This window comes from Mauremys reevesii, linkage group 1 (assembly GCF_016161935.1).
Source record: "Mauremys reevesii isolate NIE-2019 linkage group 1, ASM1616193v1, whole genome shotgun sequence".
Classification (NCBI taxonomy): domain Eukaryota; kingdom Metazoa; phylum Chordata; order Testudines; family Geoemydidae; genus Mauremys; species Mauremys reevesii.
The window spans coordinates 125,649,096-125,670,750 of record NC_052623.1 but is presented as its reverse complement, the minus strand read 5'-3'; the positions used below and the strand labels follow the sequence as shown (position 1 = coordinate 125,670,750).

Here is a 21,655-nt window from a genome sequence, read left to right as displayed (position 1 = left end):
GAGACGTATGGTGACAGTGAGCTGAGTGGGCTCCATGCTTGCCGTGGTATGTCATCTGCATGGGTAACCCAGGAAAAAAGGCGAGAAACGATTTTTTGCCATTGCTTTCGGGGGGGTGGGGTTGGCCTGACGACATGTACCCAGAACCACCCGCGATAATGTTTTGCCCCATCAGGCATTGGGAGCTCAACCCAGAATTCCAATGGGCAGTGGAGACTGCGGGAACTGTGAGTAGCTACCCACGGTGCAACGCTCCGAAAGTTTACGCTAGCCTCGGTACTATGGGCGCACTCCGCCGACTTAATGGTCTTAAGTGGGGACACACACAATTGACTGTATCAAATCGATTTCTAAAAAATCGACATATTAAACCGACCTAATTTTTTAGTGTAGACATACCCTTAGTGAACAACTCAAAATGAGCTCCAGTGTGATGCTGTCAAAATGAGGGCTAAGGCTTTCCTTGGATTGAAGAGGGAAGTAGGGAGGTGACTTTTACCTGTGTATGTGGTATTGGTGAGAGATACTAGAATACTGCATACGGTTCTGATGTAAACATTTTAAATAGGATTTTTGAAGAACCGGAGAGGATATAGAGAAGAGCTATAAAAAGATTTGAGGCTGGAGAAAAATCCTTCGCAGTAAGAGATTTAAGGACCTTAGTAGTTTAGTTTATCAAAATAGAAGATTGAGGTGACTTTATTACAGTGTATAAGTACCTCCACAGGGAGAAAAATACCAGGTACACCTCTATCTCGATATAACCCTGTCCTCAGGAGCCAAAAAATCTTACCGCATTATATCGAACTTGCTTTGATACACCGGAGTGTGCAGCCCCACCCCCCCAGAGCACTGCTTTACCGCGTTTATATCCAAATTTGTGTTATATTGGGTCGTGTTATATCGAGGTAGAGGTGTACTATAGGGACCTTTTAACCTAGCAGAGAAAGATATAGCAAGAACTATTGTTTGGACGTTAAAGCCGGACAAATTCAAATCAGAAATAAGGCATGCACTTTTAACAGTAAAGGTGATTAACCATTGGAACAAACTACCAAGGGAAGTGGTGATTCTTCATTTCTTGTTGTCTTCAAATCAAGATTGAAAGATAAGTTTAACTCAAACACAGATTATAGGGCTCAATTCAGGGGTAAACGGGTGAAATTCTGTGACCTGTTTTATGCAGGAAGTCAGACTAGGTGATCTAATGGTTCTTTTTGGCCTTCAGGTCTATGAATTTCTTTCCATCCTCTGTGCTTGTTCATAGTGGTATCTAAAAATGAGGTTGGACTTGTTCATTCTCTGAGCTTTGGAATAGCTAAATGATCCAGGCCTGAAACAAGTACTTTGACCTTGTTTTTACTGACTTCCTCCACTTGAAAACTGCCTGTAAAGTGTCAGATAACGGCATCCCTGTCCAGTCTAAACAGCACTGTGCTACCAGCTGAAGTCATCTTGTGGCATTCAGTGCTTTCCACACTATCAGAAAAGGAAGCGAGGGGTAGACAAACCTGGGATTTGCTACATCTCTGTGCAGGTGGATTATATTGTCTGTTGGTGTGCGTTTGGTATAAGTATAAAGCTTATGGAAGTGTCTGCCCATTGCGTTTGTGGGAGACAAACTCCAGGATGGGGGTCTAGGATAACCCTCCACTCCCCCTCACCTTCACAGAATGTGTTGTTTTTAGGATTACCCTAGTGCGATTTTGTTATTGTCAATGCTAGTTTTAAGAAACTAAAATGTGTGCAATATATAATTTTTTTTTTTTTAAATCAATAGGTTCATTTTTTACTGGCCAGAGCTGCAGAAATAATGAGGAAGTAACACTTATACGTAAAGCTGATCTAGAGAACCATAATAAAGATGGAGGCTTCTGGACAGTGATTGATGGGAAAGTGTATGATATAAAAGATTTTCAGACCCAGTCTTTAACAGGAAATAGTATACTTGGTGAGTTTCAACTCTTGAATTGTTTTGTTTTAAAATTAATTGCCGTAAGTAGCTGTTTAGATATTATAGAACTACTGAATATTCTTTTTTTCTAGCTCAGTTTGCAGGTGAGGACCCAGTTGTTGCTTTGGAAGCTGCCTTGCAATTTGAGGATACAAGAGAGTCGATGCATGCCTTCTGTGTTGGCCAGTATATGGAGGTAGAAATAATATAATATACTTTGTAGCACATCATATGTAGGATAGTAAACTATCTGGAGAAGTGACCTTTTCAGCCTGTAGGATTGATGCCAGTTTTAGTCAAGGACCTGAAGCAAAAACTTGGGTTACAAATGACTAATTGAGAGAGACAGTATTGCACTTAATGAAATTTAACTTATGATTGTATTAATAGTTTACTTCTTCAGAATGTGTTTATAGTAGTAAAGGATAGTTTTGTTTTGAAACGCTTATTGGAATTTACTTTTGGCCTCAATTTGATATTTCTTCTGTTTAGCCTGACCAGGAAGTGATTACAACACCAGATCTTGGCAGTCTGTCATCACCTCTCATAGACACAGAAAGAAATCTGGGCCTTCTTCTTGGACTGCATGCTTCCTACCTAGCAATGAGTACACCGCTTTCTCCTGTGGAGGTTGAATGTGCCAGTAAGCAGAACTTATTTTCAATTAAATTAGAAGTAATGGATTGTGTACTGTACCTCTACATGCTTCCCATAATATGCTGGACCAGACTATTGTAAAAATAATTTAATCAGGAACTTAGCATGGTTTTTTTTTTTTTTTTTTGGCCCCACTTTCTTCTGGACATAGCTTGAAGACTTCCTTGTTCTTCTTACCATTAGAAAACTCTTAGTAAACGAAAAACTTTTTTTCTCGTTGTTTGGCTGTTCCTCCCAGTTTTCTCTTTCTGTTGCAGACATGCAGCTCTTTTTCATCTTGGTTTGTGTAATTGATTCACTTTTATTCAGATGATTAAATGCCTGTTCTTTTGTGTATTTCCTCACTTTGTAGCTTTCAGTACAGTGTTATGTTCTCTCTTCCCACTCTGATTTTTTTGACAGCAGATGAAGTGAGAGAAGGAATCCTTTATGTATGCTTTCATTTCTTATCCCCACTGCATTCCCTCTTCAATTTCTTATTTTTCTGGATTTCTTCTAAACCACTTTGGTTTACTGGTCTGGATTTCTGCTTTTAAAAGTCATTTCTTTAGTTTGTGTAAGGGGGCCAACCATGAAACGAATATTGTTTTTGCCACTTGAATTCAAGTACTGTGTATACTCGTTCATAAGCCAGATTTGTTTTAGTAAAAAAGGGAAGCATCAGAGAAGGGGGTTGGCTTATGAACGGGTATAGAGAGGGAGAGGTGGGACACAGCCCATTCCCCAAGAGAGGAGGCAAGGAGAGGCAGCAGAGCCAGAAGGGAAGAGGCAGGGCCAGAGTCTCTCCACTTCTGGCCACGCTGCTCTCCCTCCAGCCTCCAAAGCAGCTGCAGCTCCGGGGCTGGCAGGCTGAAGCCACACTGCTCAGCCCCGCCTGCCAGAGCACGCTGCAGCCATGCCGCCAGAGCAGGCTCTGGCCGCGCCGCCTGGCCCGCTGGAGCACACTGAGGCCATGCCGCCCGGTCTGGCCCGCCGGAGCAGGCTGTGGCCGCGCCGCCCAGCCTGCCGGAGCAGCTCCAGCCAGGCCAGAGACATCCTCTCCAGCTAAGGTGGGAAGGGATGGGATGGGGAGAGTGTGGGGGTTCTGGGTTAGGGGTGGGGTCATGTGGGGGGTGGTCACAGGTGTTACTCCCCGGCCCCCCGGCTTCTCCCACCTCTCTCCCCCCCCCCCCCCAAAAAAAAAATTGCACCTCCAGTTGCTGTCCTGGCCCATCAGGGTAACTGGTGGGCCGGGACGCTTTGTTTACTTAGGTTTACTTCTGTGCCTGTGGACGCTCAAGGTAAACAAACCATCCTGGCCCACCAGCAACTTATCCTGATGGCCCGGGACCCAAAGTTTGCCAACCCCTGAATTATAGGGTCGGCTTATGATGGGTCATAAAAAGTTTCCATTTTTACTTCTCCATCTAGGGAGGGTTGGCTTATAAACAAACCGGCTTATGATTGAGTATATACGGTACTTCAGCAGGAAAAAAAAGTTAGTCTTTTGTCTACAGTGCTGCAGAGTTATGCATTTGAGTAGTTCAGTTGACTTCAGTGGGGCTACTAAAGTGCCTACACATGTAAGACGTTATGGGATTGAGACCTTTGTCTTGCAACACTTATGTCAAACTTTAGTAGACTTGCATGCTTCATATACCCTTCTGTATGAACTTCTGGGACTCATCGTGAGACTCCGTATCATGCTATTTGTCCATTCTTGGCCAAGAACATGAACAAGATTCAAAGAGGGACTTGCTGATTATTTGGATAACAGGAATATTTGGAGTTTTAATAGTTAATGATAACAAGACTATTGGAAGGGAGGTTAAATCTCATGCTTCAAGGTTTAAACTGATTTCTTATTATTAGGGGTTAGGGTGAGTCCTTCATGGGGTGGAAGAGCAGATTATCCCATGTTGGCCTACTGTGGGGTTTCTTGCACCTTCCTCTGAAACATCTGGAGCTGGCTGCTGTCATATTGGACCAGAAGGACCATGATTCTGATCCAGTATGGCTGTTCTTAGAATAGTTGCTAAGACCTTCATGGCTTCATCACAGCTGATGGCCTCAGGTGAGAAGTGGCTCCCTGTAGTGGCTTGGTTAAGATGTTACCGTATTTAATTTACAAATAATTTGTCAATTGTTTTTTCTGCTTAAACTTCACCAAGTAAGTATGAAAGTCGTCTTAATTTACTCATGTTTGCAAGTAAATTTCATCTTTTGTTTTAAAGAATTATTATTCAGTTTAGTGACAGATAGCTTTCCCTGGCAGAAAGACTTACATCTGTATTTTGTTTTCACTCTTGTTAGAATGGCTTAAGTCATCTATCTTCTCTGGAGGCTTGCAGACCAGTCAGATACATTACAGTTACAATGAGGAGAAAGATGAAGACCACTGCAGTTCACCTGGGAACACTACCCCAAACAAATCAAAACTATATTCACATCGACTAACCTTGAGTGACCATTCACAACCATTTCTGCAAGCCATTGCAGATAACAATATTCAGGATCACACTGTGAAGGTAACATTTTTAGTCCCATCTTTACCAGGAAATTGTTTAAATGTGGCCAGCAGCAAGCCCCCTGAATTGTTGCTGGAAACAACTTAAAAGCTGCCATAAGTGAAACAAAAGTGTTTTCAAATGTTGTTACAGAAAGTGTAGTTAAGAACTGGTAGTGAATTGAAATTGCTCTATTAAGCACACGTGTAAGTGTTGAAAAACACTTTTGTTTCACCTTTGGTAGCTTTTAAATTGTTTTCAGCAACCGTTCAGGAGGATTGCTTTAACCTCTGGCACATTTTCTGTGAAAGGGGAAGCAGAGGGTTGGAGTAAAGCAAGTCTTCATTGTTGCTGTTATGCTGCGAAAAGTACCTCCTGCAATTAACGTGTTATTCCTAGTCACAGGTTAGGCTGGGGTAATCAGTTATTTTTTTTGTCCAAATTTCTAGGTCAAGGTATAATCAAGGTCCAGACTCTAGAGAAAATAATACAAAAATAATAATAATGATAATAAGCTAATAAGATTTTGTGGTCTGTTCAAAAGAGTCTGGCAGTCCAGATTTGACCCACGGTCCACCTGTTGACTACCCTGGGTTAGGCTGTTCAGTGTCAAGACAGTCATTAATACATCCTAGCTAACGTATGATTCAATTAAAATTAATTTCTGTATGCAGTTTTTCTTATGAATTCCAAGTGATTTAAACTTAATATTACATGAAAGGAAATTGAATATTGTCACTTAAGCTTTAGTGACACTGTAGATCATGGTTATTACCAGTTGTACTAAGATGGAATTGTCTCCCAGTCAAAGTGTGGAGGTGCTGTGTACTTAGTGACCACATCTGTACCCATCTTTCTTGGTTATGTAGTCTCTTGCACTCTCTGTTTTAGATTTTTATTTAGTTGTATAGTTTTCTTAGTAGATATAGAATGATTATGTAAATCTTGTGCTCAGATTGGTTACTGCCCTTGGTACACCTCAATATGCCCAGAAGTGTCCATCTCCATTTCTAACCCCATGATTCCTATTGAACCCCAGAGTCGAGATATAATTTTGAAATATTATTCTTGGGAGAAAATATTTAAGACTGGGTTTAGGTGGCCTGGTAAGCTGGAAAACAGGTCAGAAGCTGTTAGGATTGTGCTCATTGTTGCCATGTTGTGTATGATGAGAGCCCTCTGATGGGCTATTGTCCTCAGAACAGGAGTGACAGTATGGATTGCTGTTTGGTATAATAGCTTGTTTGTACTTCTAGTAATTAGGTGACTCATATCCTAGACTGAGAAATATCTTGGCTATGGCTTCTGAATGTATTTAGCCCAGGATATTACTGAGTTTTCACTTGAATGCTGGCTGTAGTGTTCTACATTACTGTACTTGAAGAGTTAGATAGTGCTGTTTCTTTGACTTTAGTGTTTGTTTGCAGGACTTTTTATGTCAAGTAGAGAGGTACTGCAAACAATGTCACTTGACAACACCAATCACATTCCCTCCTGAGCATCCTGTGGAAGAAGTAGGACGTTTACTCCTATGTTGTCTTCTAAAACATGAAGATTTAGGTAAGTAGACTTAGCTGTTCCAGAACACTTTAAAAAAAAAAAAAAAAAAAAAAAACTAATTTAACTCCCACTCCCCTCAATCTTAGAAATAGATAGTCTTAGTGTGTTTTTTTTCCCTCATTAAGGTCATGTGGCATTGTCTCTAGTACATCCTGGTACCCTGGGAGTTGACCAAGTCAAACACAGAACCTTACCGAAATCTGTAGTAGATGTATGTCGTGTTGTCTATCAAGCAAAATGCTCGCTAATTAAGGTAAGCCTCCAACCACCTGTGTCTAACTTCTCTTCAACCTTAATTATTAAAAATGACAATTGACTCCTTTAAATTTTATTCCCTTATTAAGTTTATAATCTCTGTTTCTGTTCCTGTTTTAGACACACCAGGAACAAGGCCGCTCCTACAAGGAAGTTTGTGCTCCTGTCATTGAACGTTTGAGATTCCTGTTCAATGAATTGCGTCCTGCAGTCTGCAATGACATCTCCATAATGTCAAAGTTTAAACTTCTGAGCTCTTTGCCCCGATGGAGGAGGATAGCTCAGAAGATAATTCGAGAGAGAAGAAAAAAAAGAGGTAAGAGAATAGTGATACTGTAGTAAAACAAAATAAAAGAACCAACTTCACCTCAAAGCTTTGTACATATAGGTAACACTTCTTTGTTAGGACAATGAGGATGCTTGGGTTCTGTTGAAATATTGGGTCTACTAGTTTTTTTTACTGGATTTTGACAAACTTTTGTAAAGAGATAAATATTAATTTCTGGAGACAAGACATGGTGAATTAGTCTAGAAATTCAGGTTAGAGTGATGCTTGTTTCCTGCTTTCCCGTTCATTTAAAAAAACCTGTACATCTCAGTCTGACTGAGTTTGGCTTGACATAGTTTGACTTCAAATGGGATCCTTTTTCACGTAAAATGATTTGATAAATGATATGTAGGTAGTGAGTTACATTATAATCAAATTATAAAATATTACTAGCATTGTCTTTTAAAGATTCAAGCTTATCATAGAACATACCAAAACCGTCACTGTTCTTGATAAAGTTTGTGCTTAATAAAGATTCCATGCTTCAAATTTGAATGTAAAGGTTTGGAGATTTTCTGTATGTCTGTGTAGTACTCTAATCATGAAGATGATGAATTTCGCACTTCTGAAAATTTCATCCTAAGTCCAATTTTCAAAAGTGATTGACTTAGAAGCCTGTCTTGCTGACAGTCCTTCATGTTTGAAAGTGGGACTTAGATCCCTAAGTCACTAAGGTGCTTTTGAAACTTTTACCCATAGTACAGGCATAATGTATGCAGAATATTATATGTTGGACCCTACTATTCAGTATTGAAAATAAAATATGATCACTTTGTATGTTTTTGCAGTGTAGCATTTTCTCATCTTAATTTTCTTGAACATATTGATTGACCAGTTTATGTGTAATCATTGTAGCGGAAGTTGCATACTAAAAGATAAAGAATAGTTGGGGAAATTACTCTGACTAGATAATGTTGCAGTGAGTATTGGAGAGCATACCCACAGTTTGTCTCAAGAAACTATGCTAGAATAATTGAATAAACTTGGAGCATTGAAGTCAAAATTCTTCTTTGAGTGATGGTCTCTATTGGATTCCACTGAGGGTTATGCACATGCACCATGCACCTGGAGTCAGAGCTTTAAAAAGTAGTAGTTCCGTTGGTCCATGAGTGCACCCTTGTTCCGTCTCATTGTTTCGACTGAGGTGATAAGGGGTGGGACAGACTGACCACATCCTCAGTTTCTTCTCACTGCTGCGTGATCCAAGTCAGAGCTTCAGCTGTTCTCTCGTCCCTTGTGACACACTTTCTGAAAAGACTGTTTTATTCTTGTATATAGTTAGCATTTTATTATTTTTTTATAGTATTTTTTAGTGTTAGTAATAGTTTTCCTAGAATCTAAGGACTTTGTGATGCTGCTTTGGTGGTTTCCTGTCTTCCCTCCCACCAGCAGCCACACTTGGATACTGGGTTATGCTGAAGATGCCAGCGTTCAAGATCTGTGCTTCCCGCCCTTGCTTGTTTTCAATCCACAGTTATCACTAATGCTGCTTATACTGCTGGGGGAAGCCCACATCGCATCCAGGTGCAGTATCTGCTTCTCCTTCCCTGCCCATAAGCAGGAAGTCCAGGCTCTCTACCTCAAGAAGCACCTCATGGGGGTCGCCATGAGGCTGCAGTCAGATCCAGGCCAGGGAATTCACCCCACTACATCATCCTGAGCACTCGGAGTGCACCTTCTACCGTGGATCTCCAGTCTGGATCCGCTGGTACCTTTGCTACAAACCTCGTGTCAAGGCCAAGCCATGAGGCAAGGAAGCATGTGCATAAGCATGATAGTAAGTCTTCCTCAAGGCCCAAGAAAGACACTGCTTCCTCCCTAAGTTCTGGCCATGGAAAAGCAGCGTGTTCCAAGGCCCACAAGCACAAGAAGAAGTTGCATAGAACACTGGACCTGGGGGTCCTGGTCTCTAAGCCTCATACCCCTTCTTCATTGGTACCGCCAAAACCGTGGGGATCGTCTGTGCTGAGACAGCCTTCTGTCCCCATTCAGTCTCTGGTTCCATCTGGAATGCATGCCACTGACACCAGGGAGACTCAAGTTGGCTCTTGGACATCATGAACTTTTTGCGTTAGATGAAGTGAGATCCGTATGTCTTCCAGTGCATTCACCTCCAAAGAGACTGCTTCCCTACTCTGGACTTACCACCTTCAGGTCATGTTCATGAGCACTGCCTTGCAACCCTCTTGGTCCTGGTGGCTCTGCTACTTGAGCAAGGATCCGACTTCTTGGCATTGGAAGATTCAGATGGAGCACATGGTCCGCTGCTCCCGTACCAATGGTGAGAATATCCAAAGGCTCTGCCAGTCCAGTGGCAAATCCTCCCTTCGCTTAGCCCAGCTCCATGTGGACCGCCATAGCAACTCAGTGGGCCAGACAGCAGCATCCATATTCCATTCTGACTGACAAGGAGGGTAAGAGACTGGACGTTCTGGGTTGTAAGGTCTATTTGTCAGACAACCGTCAGTTCTGCATCTCTAATTATCTGGCATTACTGGCAAGGTATGACTTCTTTGAATTATGGCCAGTTAGCAGAATTTATGGACAAACTTACCCAGTAGGACCATGCCCATTTCCAGGCTATTTTAGAGGAAGGCAAACTGGTTGCCAAAATGATGTTGCAGGCTGCAGTAGATTGGGAGGATGTGTCTTCGTGCACTATGGGCACAGGAATTATCATGAGGAGGGAATCCTAGTTACATTCTTCTGGTTTTCCAAGGGAGGTACAGAACACAATTGAGGACCTCCCCTTCAATTGTGTCTCTCTTCAACCAGAAGACTGATTCCCTACACTCACTCAAAAGACTCTTGAGCAGGGATCTCAAACTCAACTTACCTTAGGGCCAGTCCTCAAATCTTCCCAGCGGGCCAATGTCACTCATGCTGCCAGAACCCGCCCCCCAAAACTCTGCCCCCCCACTTGCCTAAGGCTTTGGGATGGAGTTTGGGTGAGGGAGGAGGTCTGGGGCAGGGGATTGGGGTGCAGGCTCTGGGAGGGAGTTTGGGTGCAGAAGCGGTGAAAGGTTGGGCTTTGGGAGGGAGTTTGGGTGGGGGAGGGGGTTGGGGCAGGCTCTTGGATGGCGTTTGGAGGCTGGGGTATGTGTGGGGATGGGGTGCAGGCTTTGGGAGGGAGTTTGGGGGCTGGGGGTGGTGGGGATGGGGCGCAGGCTTTGGGAGGGAGTTTGGGGGGTAAGAGGGGGAGGGGTACAAGCTCTGGGAGGGGGTCAGGGATGTGGTGCTTACCTGGGGCTCCAAGGCGGGGCGGGCTGGGGGGCCTTTGCGGGCCCCTGCCCCCAGGCACCGCCCCTGCAGTGTCCCATTGGCCACAGGGGTGCTCGGGGCAGGGGTAGTGCATAGAGGCACTGCCCCGCCCCGGGCCACAGGGAAAGGATGGCAGCTACTGGAGCGAGCAGGCAGATGCTGCTCAGCTCTGCTGCGCTGTCGGGGCTCCTGAAGGGGGAGCACCCAGGGGGGTGGCAGGTGGGGCCAAGGGAGAGACCTGGCCCCAAAACTGCTGGAGCCCCGTGGGCTACATTGGGGAGGCTCGCGGGCCACAGATGGCCCGCAGGCCGGGAGTTTGAGACTTCTGCTCTAGAGCCACCTTGTGATCACTGGGCATTTATACACCAACACCCAAGTGAAAATTTTATCGGACATCTCCTTCACAATGACACAGAGCTCCTCAGTTTTTCTGTCGGTGGTCTCTATGAGCCTCCCTACGAGCGTCAAAAGACTCCACAGCCATGTCCGCCTGGCCTGTCAGCACAGTCCTTGACATCACACAATTAATTTTTACGTAAGCAATATTTCTGAGTGCATCTAGAGAGCTGTCAATCACGTTGCAACCCACCATTCTTGCACCCCACCCCTTCGGGAGTCATCCAGCTTGGAATGCGATAACAATGGACAAGTGGGTCCTAGATGTCATTCGACGTAGCTATATGATTAAGTTCCTGACACTATCTCATCCATATCCCCTGTCCTGATCCTGCCTCTGGGACCGCTCTCATGACACTGTCTTCGCCCTGGAGGTGGACTCCCTCCTACAGAGACGGGTGATAGAGCCTGTGCCCACAGCCTTTCAAGGCACAGGGTTTGTCTCCACCTGCTTCCGGGTACACAAGAAAAAGGGAGGATGGAGACCAATCCTAAATCTCCATGGTCTCAATCACTTCATATGCAAACAAAAGTTCTGTATGGTGATGCTTGCATCATACCCTCTCTAGAAAGAGGCATGTGGTTTACAGCTCTCGATATGCAAGACACTTACTTTCACATAGATATTCACCCAACCCACAAATGATTCCTGAGATTTACAGTGGGCCCTCAGTGCTTCCAGTACAGAGTTCTATCATTTAGACTCTCCACTGCTCCATGGGTCTTCTACAGAGTGGTGGCCTACCCCTGGTATCAAGAGGGCCTCATCTTTTCTTATCTTGACGACTGGCTGCTGGCAGCATGATCCAGATATGAGGCTCAAGCATATACTTTCCTGCTGCTTTTACTCCTCTCTTCCCTGGGGATGAGTGTAAACCTCGAAAAATTGACGTTGGACCCCTGGAGTGCCTGGAGCTCATTGGGGCATGCATTGACATGATCTCTGCATGTGCCTACCTTCCATGGGACAGGTGCTTTTGTGACCTCCAATCCTTTGGTTCTGGCTGGAACTTACCTTTCCCTTCTTGACCACATGGTGGCGTGCACATATGTCACTGCCTTTGCTCGTCTTCGCTTCTGCAGTCTATAGCTTTGGCTACAGAGAGCGCATTCTCTGATGTTCAACATAAACAACACCCTACTGACTTCTTCCCCCCCCCCCCCCCCCCCAGGTTCTTTCCTCCCTTTGGTGGTGGATGGACCCAGATCTGGTTTGCACCGGAATACCTTTCCTCCCATCCTCCCCAAACATGACAGTCATTACGGATGTGTTGCTCGACAGATGGGGCACGCACATGGATGAACATGACATGGACACTATAATCTCTCTTTTCAGTACATCTAGTATCAGTGCTTGTTTTCACTGAACAGTTAACTCAAGTTACTCTACTTGAGGTAGCCTAGGCTAGCGCAAGTGAGAGTGGCTGTATTGTGAAACAACGCAAGCTGCATAGCTATGCTAACTGTAGCCTGTAGTAGCATCCCCACTGCAGCATATATCTTCAGCCTGTAACTTGTGATGGGTTGGTTAATATGAGTTTAAAGCACCACTTAACTCGAGCTAGAGATTTTTGTGTGTAGATGTGTCAGGTTAGAGTCAACACTTGTTACACCTTGAGATACCACTGCAGTGTTAGCAAGCCCTCAGTAAGCACTTTACTTAGTTTCATAATTCTAGGTCAGTGGCTCTCAACCTTTCTAGACAGTACCCATTTCAGGAGTCCAATTTGTCTTGCGTATTCCCAAGCTTCACCTCACTTAAAAACTACTTGCTTAAAAAATAGATATAAAAATACAAAAGTGTCACAGCACACTAGTCCTGAAAAAATGTTTACTTCCTCATTTTTACCATATAATTGTAAAATAAATCAATTGGGATATAAATATTGTACTTGCGTTTCAGCTTATAGTATATAGAGCAGTATAAACAAGTCATTTTCTATATGAAATTTTAGTTTGTACTGACTTTGCTAGTGCTTTTTATGTAGCTTCTTGTAAAACTAGGCAAATGTCTAGATGAGTTGATGTACCTCCTGGAAGACCTCTGCATACTCCCAGGAGTACGCGTACCTCTAGTTGAGAACCACAGCTTTAGGTTTTATAGTTGCTTTTTGATAATAGTGACTGAAAGATCAATAGTCCTCTCTGGGAACATATCTTCACATATGACAATGTGACCAGTAGTGGGAATTATTGGATGTTTGGAACAGATGTGATAACTTATTTTAAATACTCTAAGACAGGGGTTCTCAAACTGGGGGTTGGGACCCCTCAGGGGGTCACAAGGTTATTACATGGGGGGGTGGGTCGTGAACTGTCAGCCTCCACCCCAACATTTATAATGCCTCCAAAATTTATAATGGTGTTAAATATAGTAAAAAGTGTTTTTTTAATTTATGGGGGGTCGCATTCAGAGGCTTGCTATGTGAAAGGGGTCACCAGTACAAAAGTTTGAGAGCCACTGCTCTAAGGCAAGTTGGATGAGTTGAAACACTGACACTTTGTCCATTGTTTTGATACTTTAAGAGTTGGATGTGATTTGAGTCTGTTCTTACACTCTGGCATCCTGGTATCATTCTTATTTTATTTGATAACTTCCTATACCTTGTATTAGGTTGAGAATCCAATACTTCCATTTTCTGATGTTTTGGATGGCATTGAATTGGCTCAGTGCAATCATAACTTTTATGAGAAATGTGTTCACAAAGCTTCCACTAAGAACTTGGCATGAATAATCTATTTCACAATATTACTTAATCCTCAAATGTCTGTCTGATTACAGCAGCTCAATATATTCCTGGCATTAGCTTTTTCAATTATGTTGATTGAAAAAACTAACGCTAGTAGTTGTGGGGCTTAATGTATTGTAGAATACCTTCCTTTTTCTTGATCTATGAAGGCTTCCAGCAAAAACTAGTGTGTAAAAGAGTCAGTTGATATTTAGAAGATGTTTTTTCTAAATATTTAAATTATAATTTGAGGATTATCTGTTTTATGCACCTTGCCAAATGGAAAAATACACCAACATCGAAACACCAACATTTTATCATTCCTGTTCATATTTGAAATAAAAATTTCTTATTAACAGTAGGTGAACTTTTGGCACAAATTTGGGAATAGCTTTTTAGTGGGATACAGTTTGTCATCAGGGAGTCTGACAAACTGTAGCATAGTTTTCAGAAAAATATAGTAGTAGATTTTTAGTTACATAGTAGTTGGAGAACTGTACCTATTATACACCTCTACCTCGATATAATGCTGTCCTTGGGAGCCCAAAAATCTTACCATATTATAGGTGAAACTGTTATATTGAACTTGCTTTGATCCACCGGAGTGCGCAGCTCCGCCCCCCCGGAGCACTGCTTTACCGGGTTATATCCAAATTCGTGTTATATCAGGTGGCGTTATATTGAGGTAGTGGTGTACTAAAATTTTAGGGCTGATCATAGTTTGAGTTAAGATATTTATTGCTTCTAGGTTTTACCACACCACTCAAGTAGCGTTAACATAGTCAATGGTAGTGTCGTGCAGTTAATATTTTATGTTGGTTAAAGATGCAATCTGAGCAAGTAAAACAGCTTCCCTCCTGCCACCCATACAACCACATGATGATGATGATGATTGCTAAGCAAGTTCAAAGGCTCCATTTTGAAATAATGTGTATTTAAACCGTTCTTGACGTGCACGCTTACATAAAAAATTTCATCTACCCTTAGGTTAACCATTATCTGTGTATGCTAGTGTAATGCATTTCCCAACTACTTTTTTCCAAAGCCTTATGAAAAGCAAAATACCTTGTGTTTTGGGTCACTGATTTTTAATTTGAGTTTGTTCTGTTTGAAACTGTCCTACGTTTTCAAAGTTGTGTTTGTTTAAATCCTCTTATGAGTCTAGAAAACTTAAGTTTTTAATGGCAGAGTATGTCAAAGATGGCATAATACAAACCATCTGCAACAATAATTTGTTTTATTGGTGTGTTTAAATCAAATGGACACCTTTTAGAATCAGCTTTTTTATTTTTACTGTAAAATAGAATAAATACATGATTATCTTAACATGCAAATCTAAATCTTTCCAATGTAATTTTTTATTTATTTCTAGTGCCAAAAAAATCTGAATCTGCTGATGTGGAAGAATCCAAAATTGGAAATGAGGAGAGTGACTTAGAAGAGTCATGTGTTGTACCCCATAGTCCTGTGTCTGTAGATAAAAGGCCCATACCAGTCAAGTCACCTAAGGTAGAGTATCCAGCTATTGAATTTCTCTTCTGAATAAAAGAGAACTATAGGGAAAAAAACCCTAAGACAGTGAATAGCACGATATCACAATCCAGTAATTCTGGGAGACACATGATATTAAGCTGACAATTAAATTATTCCAAGTACAGAACGGCTACTTCATGTTTTAATTACATTTGTAGTATAGTTTTAAAACAAGCTTGTATGCCATGAACTCTGAATCGCCAAAGATAAACTTCCTCCATCTTGTTATTTAAAAGAACGTTTAACCCTTTGACTTCACTTCAAAATAAATCAAGCTAGTTGCCTTGTCCCTTTGAGTTCCAAGGCATTTGAAATGATGCTTAATATATCTGAGCATGGTATTTATTACACCAATATATGAATCTTTTCCTTAGTTTGAAGTCTGATTTTAAAATATTTTTTTAATTTGGATATTGGAGCATATACAATACTCTCAGCTTGTTTTCTTATTGAATTCATTTGCTTAATTTAATACTTTTTCCCAATTAACAGGATAAATGGCAACCACTTCTGAGTACAGTTACAGGTGTTCACAAATATAAATGGCTGAAGCAAAATGTCCAAGGCTTGTATCCCCAGTCTGCTCTCCTCAACACCATTGTTGAATTTGCACTGAAAGAAGAGCCAGTGGATGTAGAAAAGATGAGAAAATGTTTATTGAAACAGGTAAAATGAGTAAAAATAGGTTTTCATGCTTAAGTAATTACACAAAAGTTTATTGATTTGTTGATTGATTTTATTGATTGCAGTTAGAAAGAGCAGAAGTTCGTTTGGAGGGGATAGATACAATTCTGAAACTGGCAACTAAAAGCTTCTTACTCCCATCTGTGCAGTATGCTATGTTCTGTGGATGGCAGAGGCTTATTCCAGAGGGGATCAATATAGGGTAAACAGGCTTTTTCACTTTTAATATGTTTCTGACTGGGAACGGGGGAGAGAGACTGTAAAATAATCTCTTTTTCTCCCATCTCCCCCCCCTTAAATAAAGGGAACCGCTCACAGACTGTTTGAAGGATGTTGATCTGATCCCACCATTTAATAGAATGCTACTGGAAGTAACTTTTGGAAAGTTGTATGCGTGGGCTATTCAAAATGTCCGGAACATCTTGTTGGATGCTAATGTCAGATTTAAAGAACTAGGTGAGCTTTAATCTTAGCCTTAGTCTTCTGTTGTTGAATCAAAAAAACTCTGGTTTGAATATAATTGATTTCATGTACTAGCTGAAATGTGTACTAGCACATTTTAATGTCTTGCTCTTTCTTCATACTGTTGAGTATTTTTATAGAAATGTGTTTTTTCTTTTTCTTTCCCTCTCCCCCAAATTAAGCTGAGTTTCCAATATTTAAGAGAATGTTCTTGGTTTCCTGATAGGTTACAGCACTTAAATAACCAGTCGCTACTCTATATATCTTGGAACTTCCATTTTGGGGGTTCCTTAAGCCAAGGGTAAAGTATAATTATTTTAAACTGTTTAAATTTATAATCTATTTAACTGTAGCTCTTATGCATTAATTTGCTCTGCATTATTTATATTTACTTAAAGGTATACTAATTCTGAACTAGGTATCCAACCTGTTCCTCTGCAAACCATTACTAATGAGAATGCTGCCGGACCAAGTCTTGGGACCATTCCACAAGCACGCTTTCTGTTGGTCATGCTCAACATGCTGACCTTACAGCATGGTGCCAACACCTTGAACCTCCTTCTCAACTCTGGCATGCTAGCATTGACACAAACCACACTGCGGCTAATAGGTATGAAATCTTCCAGTTTTTTGTTTGTAAGAATGTATGTTTTGAACAATGAATTATTTCACAGGTTTTAACTTCCACTGCATTGTAAGTAGAAGGACAGCTTCACTGGTTAAGAACTGGTGGTCTGAGCCACTTGACTATACTACTGCCCAGTCTGTAAAAACATGTGCCAGTGAAGTAGAGGGGGAGGTGGAAAGCTTAGGTTGACATATGCGCCTTATCTCATCTGTGACTTGATGAGTATTATGAATAATCTATCGTTGACAGTTCTCGTTAGTCTCTGTGAGCTATATGAACACGTTAAGTGTTTTAACAACTCCCACTATATTGTTTCATTCAGTTTGTTGCTGTGGGAGCTTTCCCTCGATATACAGAGGTTGGAGGTAGTTTTAGCATTTTGGCTGGAAGCTTCATTCACTTGATTCTTCATAAGAACTTGTGCAGAATTAGGTATATGATAGTTGAAGAGATTCTGCTTTGGTTTCTTTCTCTCTCCCCCCTTCCCCTCCCTCCACGATAGCAAACAGTTATTTTGTCAAGTTTATTTAACCCTTTCGGGTCCTTTTAAAACTACATGGACAGCAAAGGAAAAAAACTGTTTCTGGATCACTCCTTTCCATGCAGCCATTGCCCCCACTACTGTTGCAAAGCAAAACAGAAAGTGTTCTTCTAAATATGAGGTGTTTTATTTGAAGTACTGCTTCAGCAGTCTCCAGTGGTGGAATTATGCCATTTCTATTCATAGTCTGCAGGGATTCATTTTGTTACACCGAGCGCTGGGAAGGAAGGCCTCTTCAATAAAAAGTAAAAATCATACTGTTCATCTTTCGTTCTTAGCAGATGGTTAACACAGGCAAATATTGGCAGCAAAAGCTTGCCTCCTTTTAAGATCACCAACTGGAGAAAAACTTCATATTTCTTGTAAGGCTAAACATCTGCCATTCTGAAAGACATTCCCAATTAATTGGGGAAAGAAGTGACTGTCTCTCCTGAAAGGAGCTTACAGAGCTGTATCTCAAGGTACTTTCTCTTCTGCTCCCAGCATCCCAGTTACCTGTGGATGAACAGAATGAGGGCTTATCTTGGTGAATATATTGATCCTCGGAGAAGTTTTCTTTCTTCGGTGTATGAAGACCTATAAATGGTTGTATTTCTTCCAACAGTGCTCCCACTATGTAAGAACGACTCAAGCTGAGGAATTAAATATTAGACATCATGGAAAATTTCCTCCTTTCCTAAGTGCAGAAAAATTAACACTACTTGTATGGATTCAGAGCAGGAAGAAAAGGAAAAATTATTTCATAATTCTTCCTTTATGGACATTCTAGCACTTTCCTCTGAAGTGTTTGATGCTGGCTACTGTGACCTGAATCAAGCTACCAGAGTAGATGTAAACATGGAAATTGCCATACCAGATTAGACCAGTGTTGTAACATATAGGCAGACTACTGAAGGTGTAGAATCAGATTTGAATGGGGAAAAGTCCTGGCAAGAATAAAAGTCAACTGGTAAACAAAAGAACTTATATTGAATCAAGGCTCTAAAGCCTATATAGATGTGGCTTCACTAGCTAATGATGGAATTTCTGTTGAGTTCTGTTTTGGGGTCTGTTCCCCAAATGATTCAGTAGACTGGGAATTTGAATGCATGGTGAGATGAGAGTGTGAAGTTTCTCTGGTTTGCCTATTAGTCTCACTGGGCAGCCGTGTCATGCTGGTGTGAGACTTCGGGAATACTGACCCACATACCCGTGGGGATATTATTTGATTTTTTCATTGTTTCAACACAAAGTCTCAGGAGTTAAATCTTCCATAGCTAGATGTCTTAAATTCTATACTACATAAGCTTATTAACTTGCTGGTAAATAGTACCTGAAGGCATAGAGTCAAGAATCAAGGTAGTCTGTATCCACAACAACAACAAGGAGTCCAGTGGCACCTTAAAGACTAACAGATTTATTTGGGCATAAACTTTCATGGGTAAAAAACTCACTTCTTTCCACGAAAGCTTATGTCCAAATAAATCGATTAGTCTTTAAGGTGCCACCGGACAACTTGTTGTTTTTTGGAAGGCATAGAGGCTCACTCAGTTAAATAAAACTCACTCTCTTCATATAAAGAATTCTGTAAGGCAGCAATTTGGCCCTCAGCTTTCACCTTTCTCAAGCACTGCAAGTTGGAGCTGCATATGCCTGAGGATGCATCCTTTGAGGAAGGCATGTCCCAGTCAGTAGTATAAAAAAAACCTTTGTACTCTTCCTTGAGAAATGAAGATCACTCTTCTAGCCTCCTTTGTTTTACTTGCCCACTCCCCACTCTCCTTTTGTGTTTATTTTTCACTGTTTGCTACGTCTCTGAGATGATGGACAGAATAAGGTAACAAGACAAAGAATGGAAAACTTGTTACCCATTGACTTTTTTCCCCCTTAAGCTAGACCTGTCCATACTTTCTAGGATAAGAATCTGTCTCCTATTTAGGAGAGTGTGTGTAGTTTAATTGTTATTTCATATTAGGGTTTTGTACTGCAGCCCATCACTGTATTCCCTACAAAATAGATTAGCAGTAGTAGAGTTCTCATTGGGCTTCATGGACTCTTGCTTTTCTTCCTTTTTTAACATTTGTGTCATCACTTATTGTTTTGTTATGACAGCCCTGGTTGAAGAGCTTGAGCGCAGAGCACTTGAATTTCTGATCTCAATACAGTGATGGATTGTGGAGAGAGAATTTAAATATATTAAATTTCTTTGACTTTTTTGTCTACAAATGGTAAACTTAAGGTATTGAAGGCTCACTTCCACCAAATGACAACCAGGTTTATGTCCTGTTGCATTCATTTCTTCTCAGATAAAGACTGAAATTAGAGTCTGGGAATGTGAACCCTTAAATGTATAGGTTCTTTTTTCACTTGAATGATCCCAATTCCCTTTCTCCTTCACTACTGCTACATTTGCTTTATATGAAGGCTAAATACTACCTGCTCTTTTCTCCTCCTCCCCACTTCCCATGAAGTTTCCCCTTAGCTGTGCTTCCAGCTCTGTTCACTAGGAGTGAGACTAGTTTTCTTTGAATTTTTTCACATGATTGTACTACCAGCTGAACCTCGAGACTAGCATGTACGATTTCTGCTTTCATGTAGCTATATTACTCAGCAACACATTTGCTTGATCATATCCTTACCAAAAGGTCTGCAACTATTTTCTAGTCTTTTCATTGGACAAAAAATAGTGGTAAAGACCTGTGTAACACTTTCTGCCACTAGGCCTGCTTGGATGCTGGACTAAGTCACCCTAATATCTCTTCCATTAGTCTGTATTATTTTAAACAAAGATAATGTATGTTGTTATAACCCCTTTATTTTCAAAAACCTAATTTCATAGTCTCTAAAGCTGGAATGACTGCATCACTTGTTAACTCCTGTCTTCTGAATACTAACTTCTCATTTTAAGTATTAATATGACACATATTGTATGTTGTAAAAGGTTTTTAATTGGTGCAACAAAGGTCATGTCTTAAGTTTCAAGCTATCTTTGTTTCTTATGGATGTTTCCTTTAGGGCCTAGTTCTGACAACGTTGAAGAAGATATGATTGCCGCTTCTCGAGGAGTTTCTGCCACAGTTTTGGAAGAGTCAAGGAAAGAAACCACACCAGTTCAGCTTCCTGTGTCTGGGCCAGAGCTGGCAGCCATGATGAAAATTGGTACCAGGGTGATGAGAGGAGTGGACTGGAAATGGGGTGATCAGGTACAAAATTCTGTTCCACTTTCGTTTTGTAATATGTCTGATCAAGCTACGGACAGTATTAATGGACACGTAATGTGAACTATATCATTTGCAGGTTTTTAGGTAACAAGACAAATATTTAACATGACACTAGGTCTCATTTCTATTTGTAGAGTAAATTCTTTTTCACTGAAACTTTTTTCTCTATAAATCACCATTTAAAAGGAAGCAGGATCAATGGTGCTTGGGTGCAGCATCATGGAAGCTCATCTGGTTTGAGGAACTTGTACAATGTGTTAAAATGTTTCAATGTGACTTTTTTTAAAAGTAGATATATTACTTATCGCTGATTGCCATCTGAATTAAAAATCATTCTAATCTGAAAATGTTTAAAATGAAACTTCTATTATATGAAAGTGAAAAAAATCTTAAGAGTTTTGAGAAAATACTATGGGTTATTTTGTTTTACTGAGCACGCGCACACAAATTTGGAAGAAAACTAGTGAGAAATTGTATAACTGAGTTATCCCATTATTGGCATAGATTTGAATTATTGGTTGACTGAGCTTCTCTGTTCTCTCAGGATGGGCCCCCTCCAGGTTTGGGTCGTGTGATTGGTGAACTGGGAGAGGATGGCTGGATTAGGGTTCAGTGGGACACTGGCAGTACAAATTCTTACAGGATGGGGAAGGAGGGAAAATATGACCTCAAACTGGCTGAGCCACCACCTGCAGCTCAACCCACAACAGAAGACTCTGATACAGAGGATGATTCTGGTAAGAAAAAGTACTTTGTTAAAATGGAGGCAGACGTCTATCTGTATCTTCAGTGTTAGGACTTCGTAAGATCAGCAAAACTCATTTCACAACAGGAAAAAAAATTATCCAAAAAGCTTTTTCTTTACTTACCTGGCATAAATTTATATATGGCTGATGTTCCGTTTCAACATAGAAAAGCTATTTTAAAGGGATGGGAAGGTGAGTTAGTATTGCATCTGCTGAGCATGCATTTGGGAAGGAG

At 41.1% G+C, this 21,655-nt stretch overlaps 1 protein-coding gene across 4 annotated transcripts in view; it reads left to right on the top strand.

The window, feature by feature from the left end:
* Positions 1 to 21,655, top strand: part of HERC2 (HECT and RLD domain containing E3 ubiquitin protein ligase 2) — a 201,145-nt gene that overhangs the window by 73,668 nt on the left and 105,822 nt on the right. For all 4 annotated transcript variants that reach the window (XM_039525659.1, XM_039525664.1, XM_039525678.1 and 1 more), the window contains 14 exons: positions 1,781 to 1,951; positions 2,047 to 2,150; positions 2,447 to 2,597; positions 4,904 to 5,118; positions 6,525 to 6,657; positions 6,783 to 6,910; positions 7,033 to 7,228; positions 14,999 to 15,135; positions 15,652 to 15,825; positions 15,909 to 16,045; positions 16,148 to 16,299; positions 16,724 to 16,915; positions 20,469 to 20,656; positions 21,219 to 21,411. In XM_039525659.1, the coding sequence (XP_039381593.1) occupies positions 1,781 to 1,951; positions 2,047 to 2,150; positions 2,447 to 2,597; positions 4,904 to 5,118; positions 6,525 to 6,657; positions 6,783 to 6,910; positions 7,033 to 7,228; positions 14,999 to 15,135; positions 15,652 to 15,825; positions 15,909 to 16,045; positions 16,148 to 16,299; positions 16,724 to 16,915; positions 20,469 to 20,656; positions 21,219 to 21,411 (2,271 nt within the window). The remainder of the gene's footprint in view (positions 1 to 1,780; positions 1,952 to 2,046; positions 2,151 to 2,446; positions 2,598 to 4,903; positions 5,119 to 6,524; positions 6,658 to 6,782; positions 6,911 to 7,032; positions 7,229 to 14,998; positions 15,136 to 15,651; positions 15,826 to 15,908; positions 16,046 to 16,147; positions 16,300 to 16,723; positions 16,916 to 20,468; positions 20,657 to 21,218; positions 21,412 to 21,655) is intronic.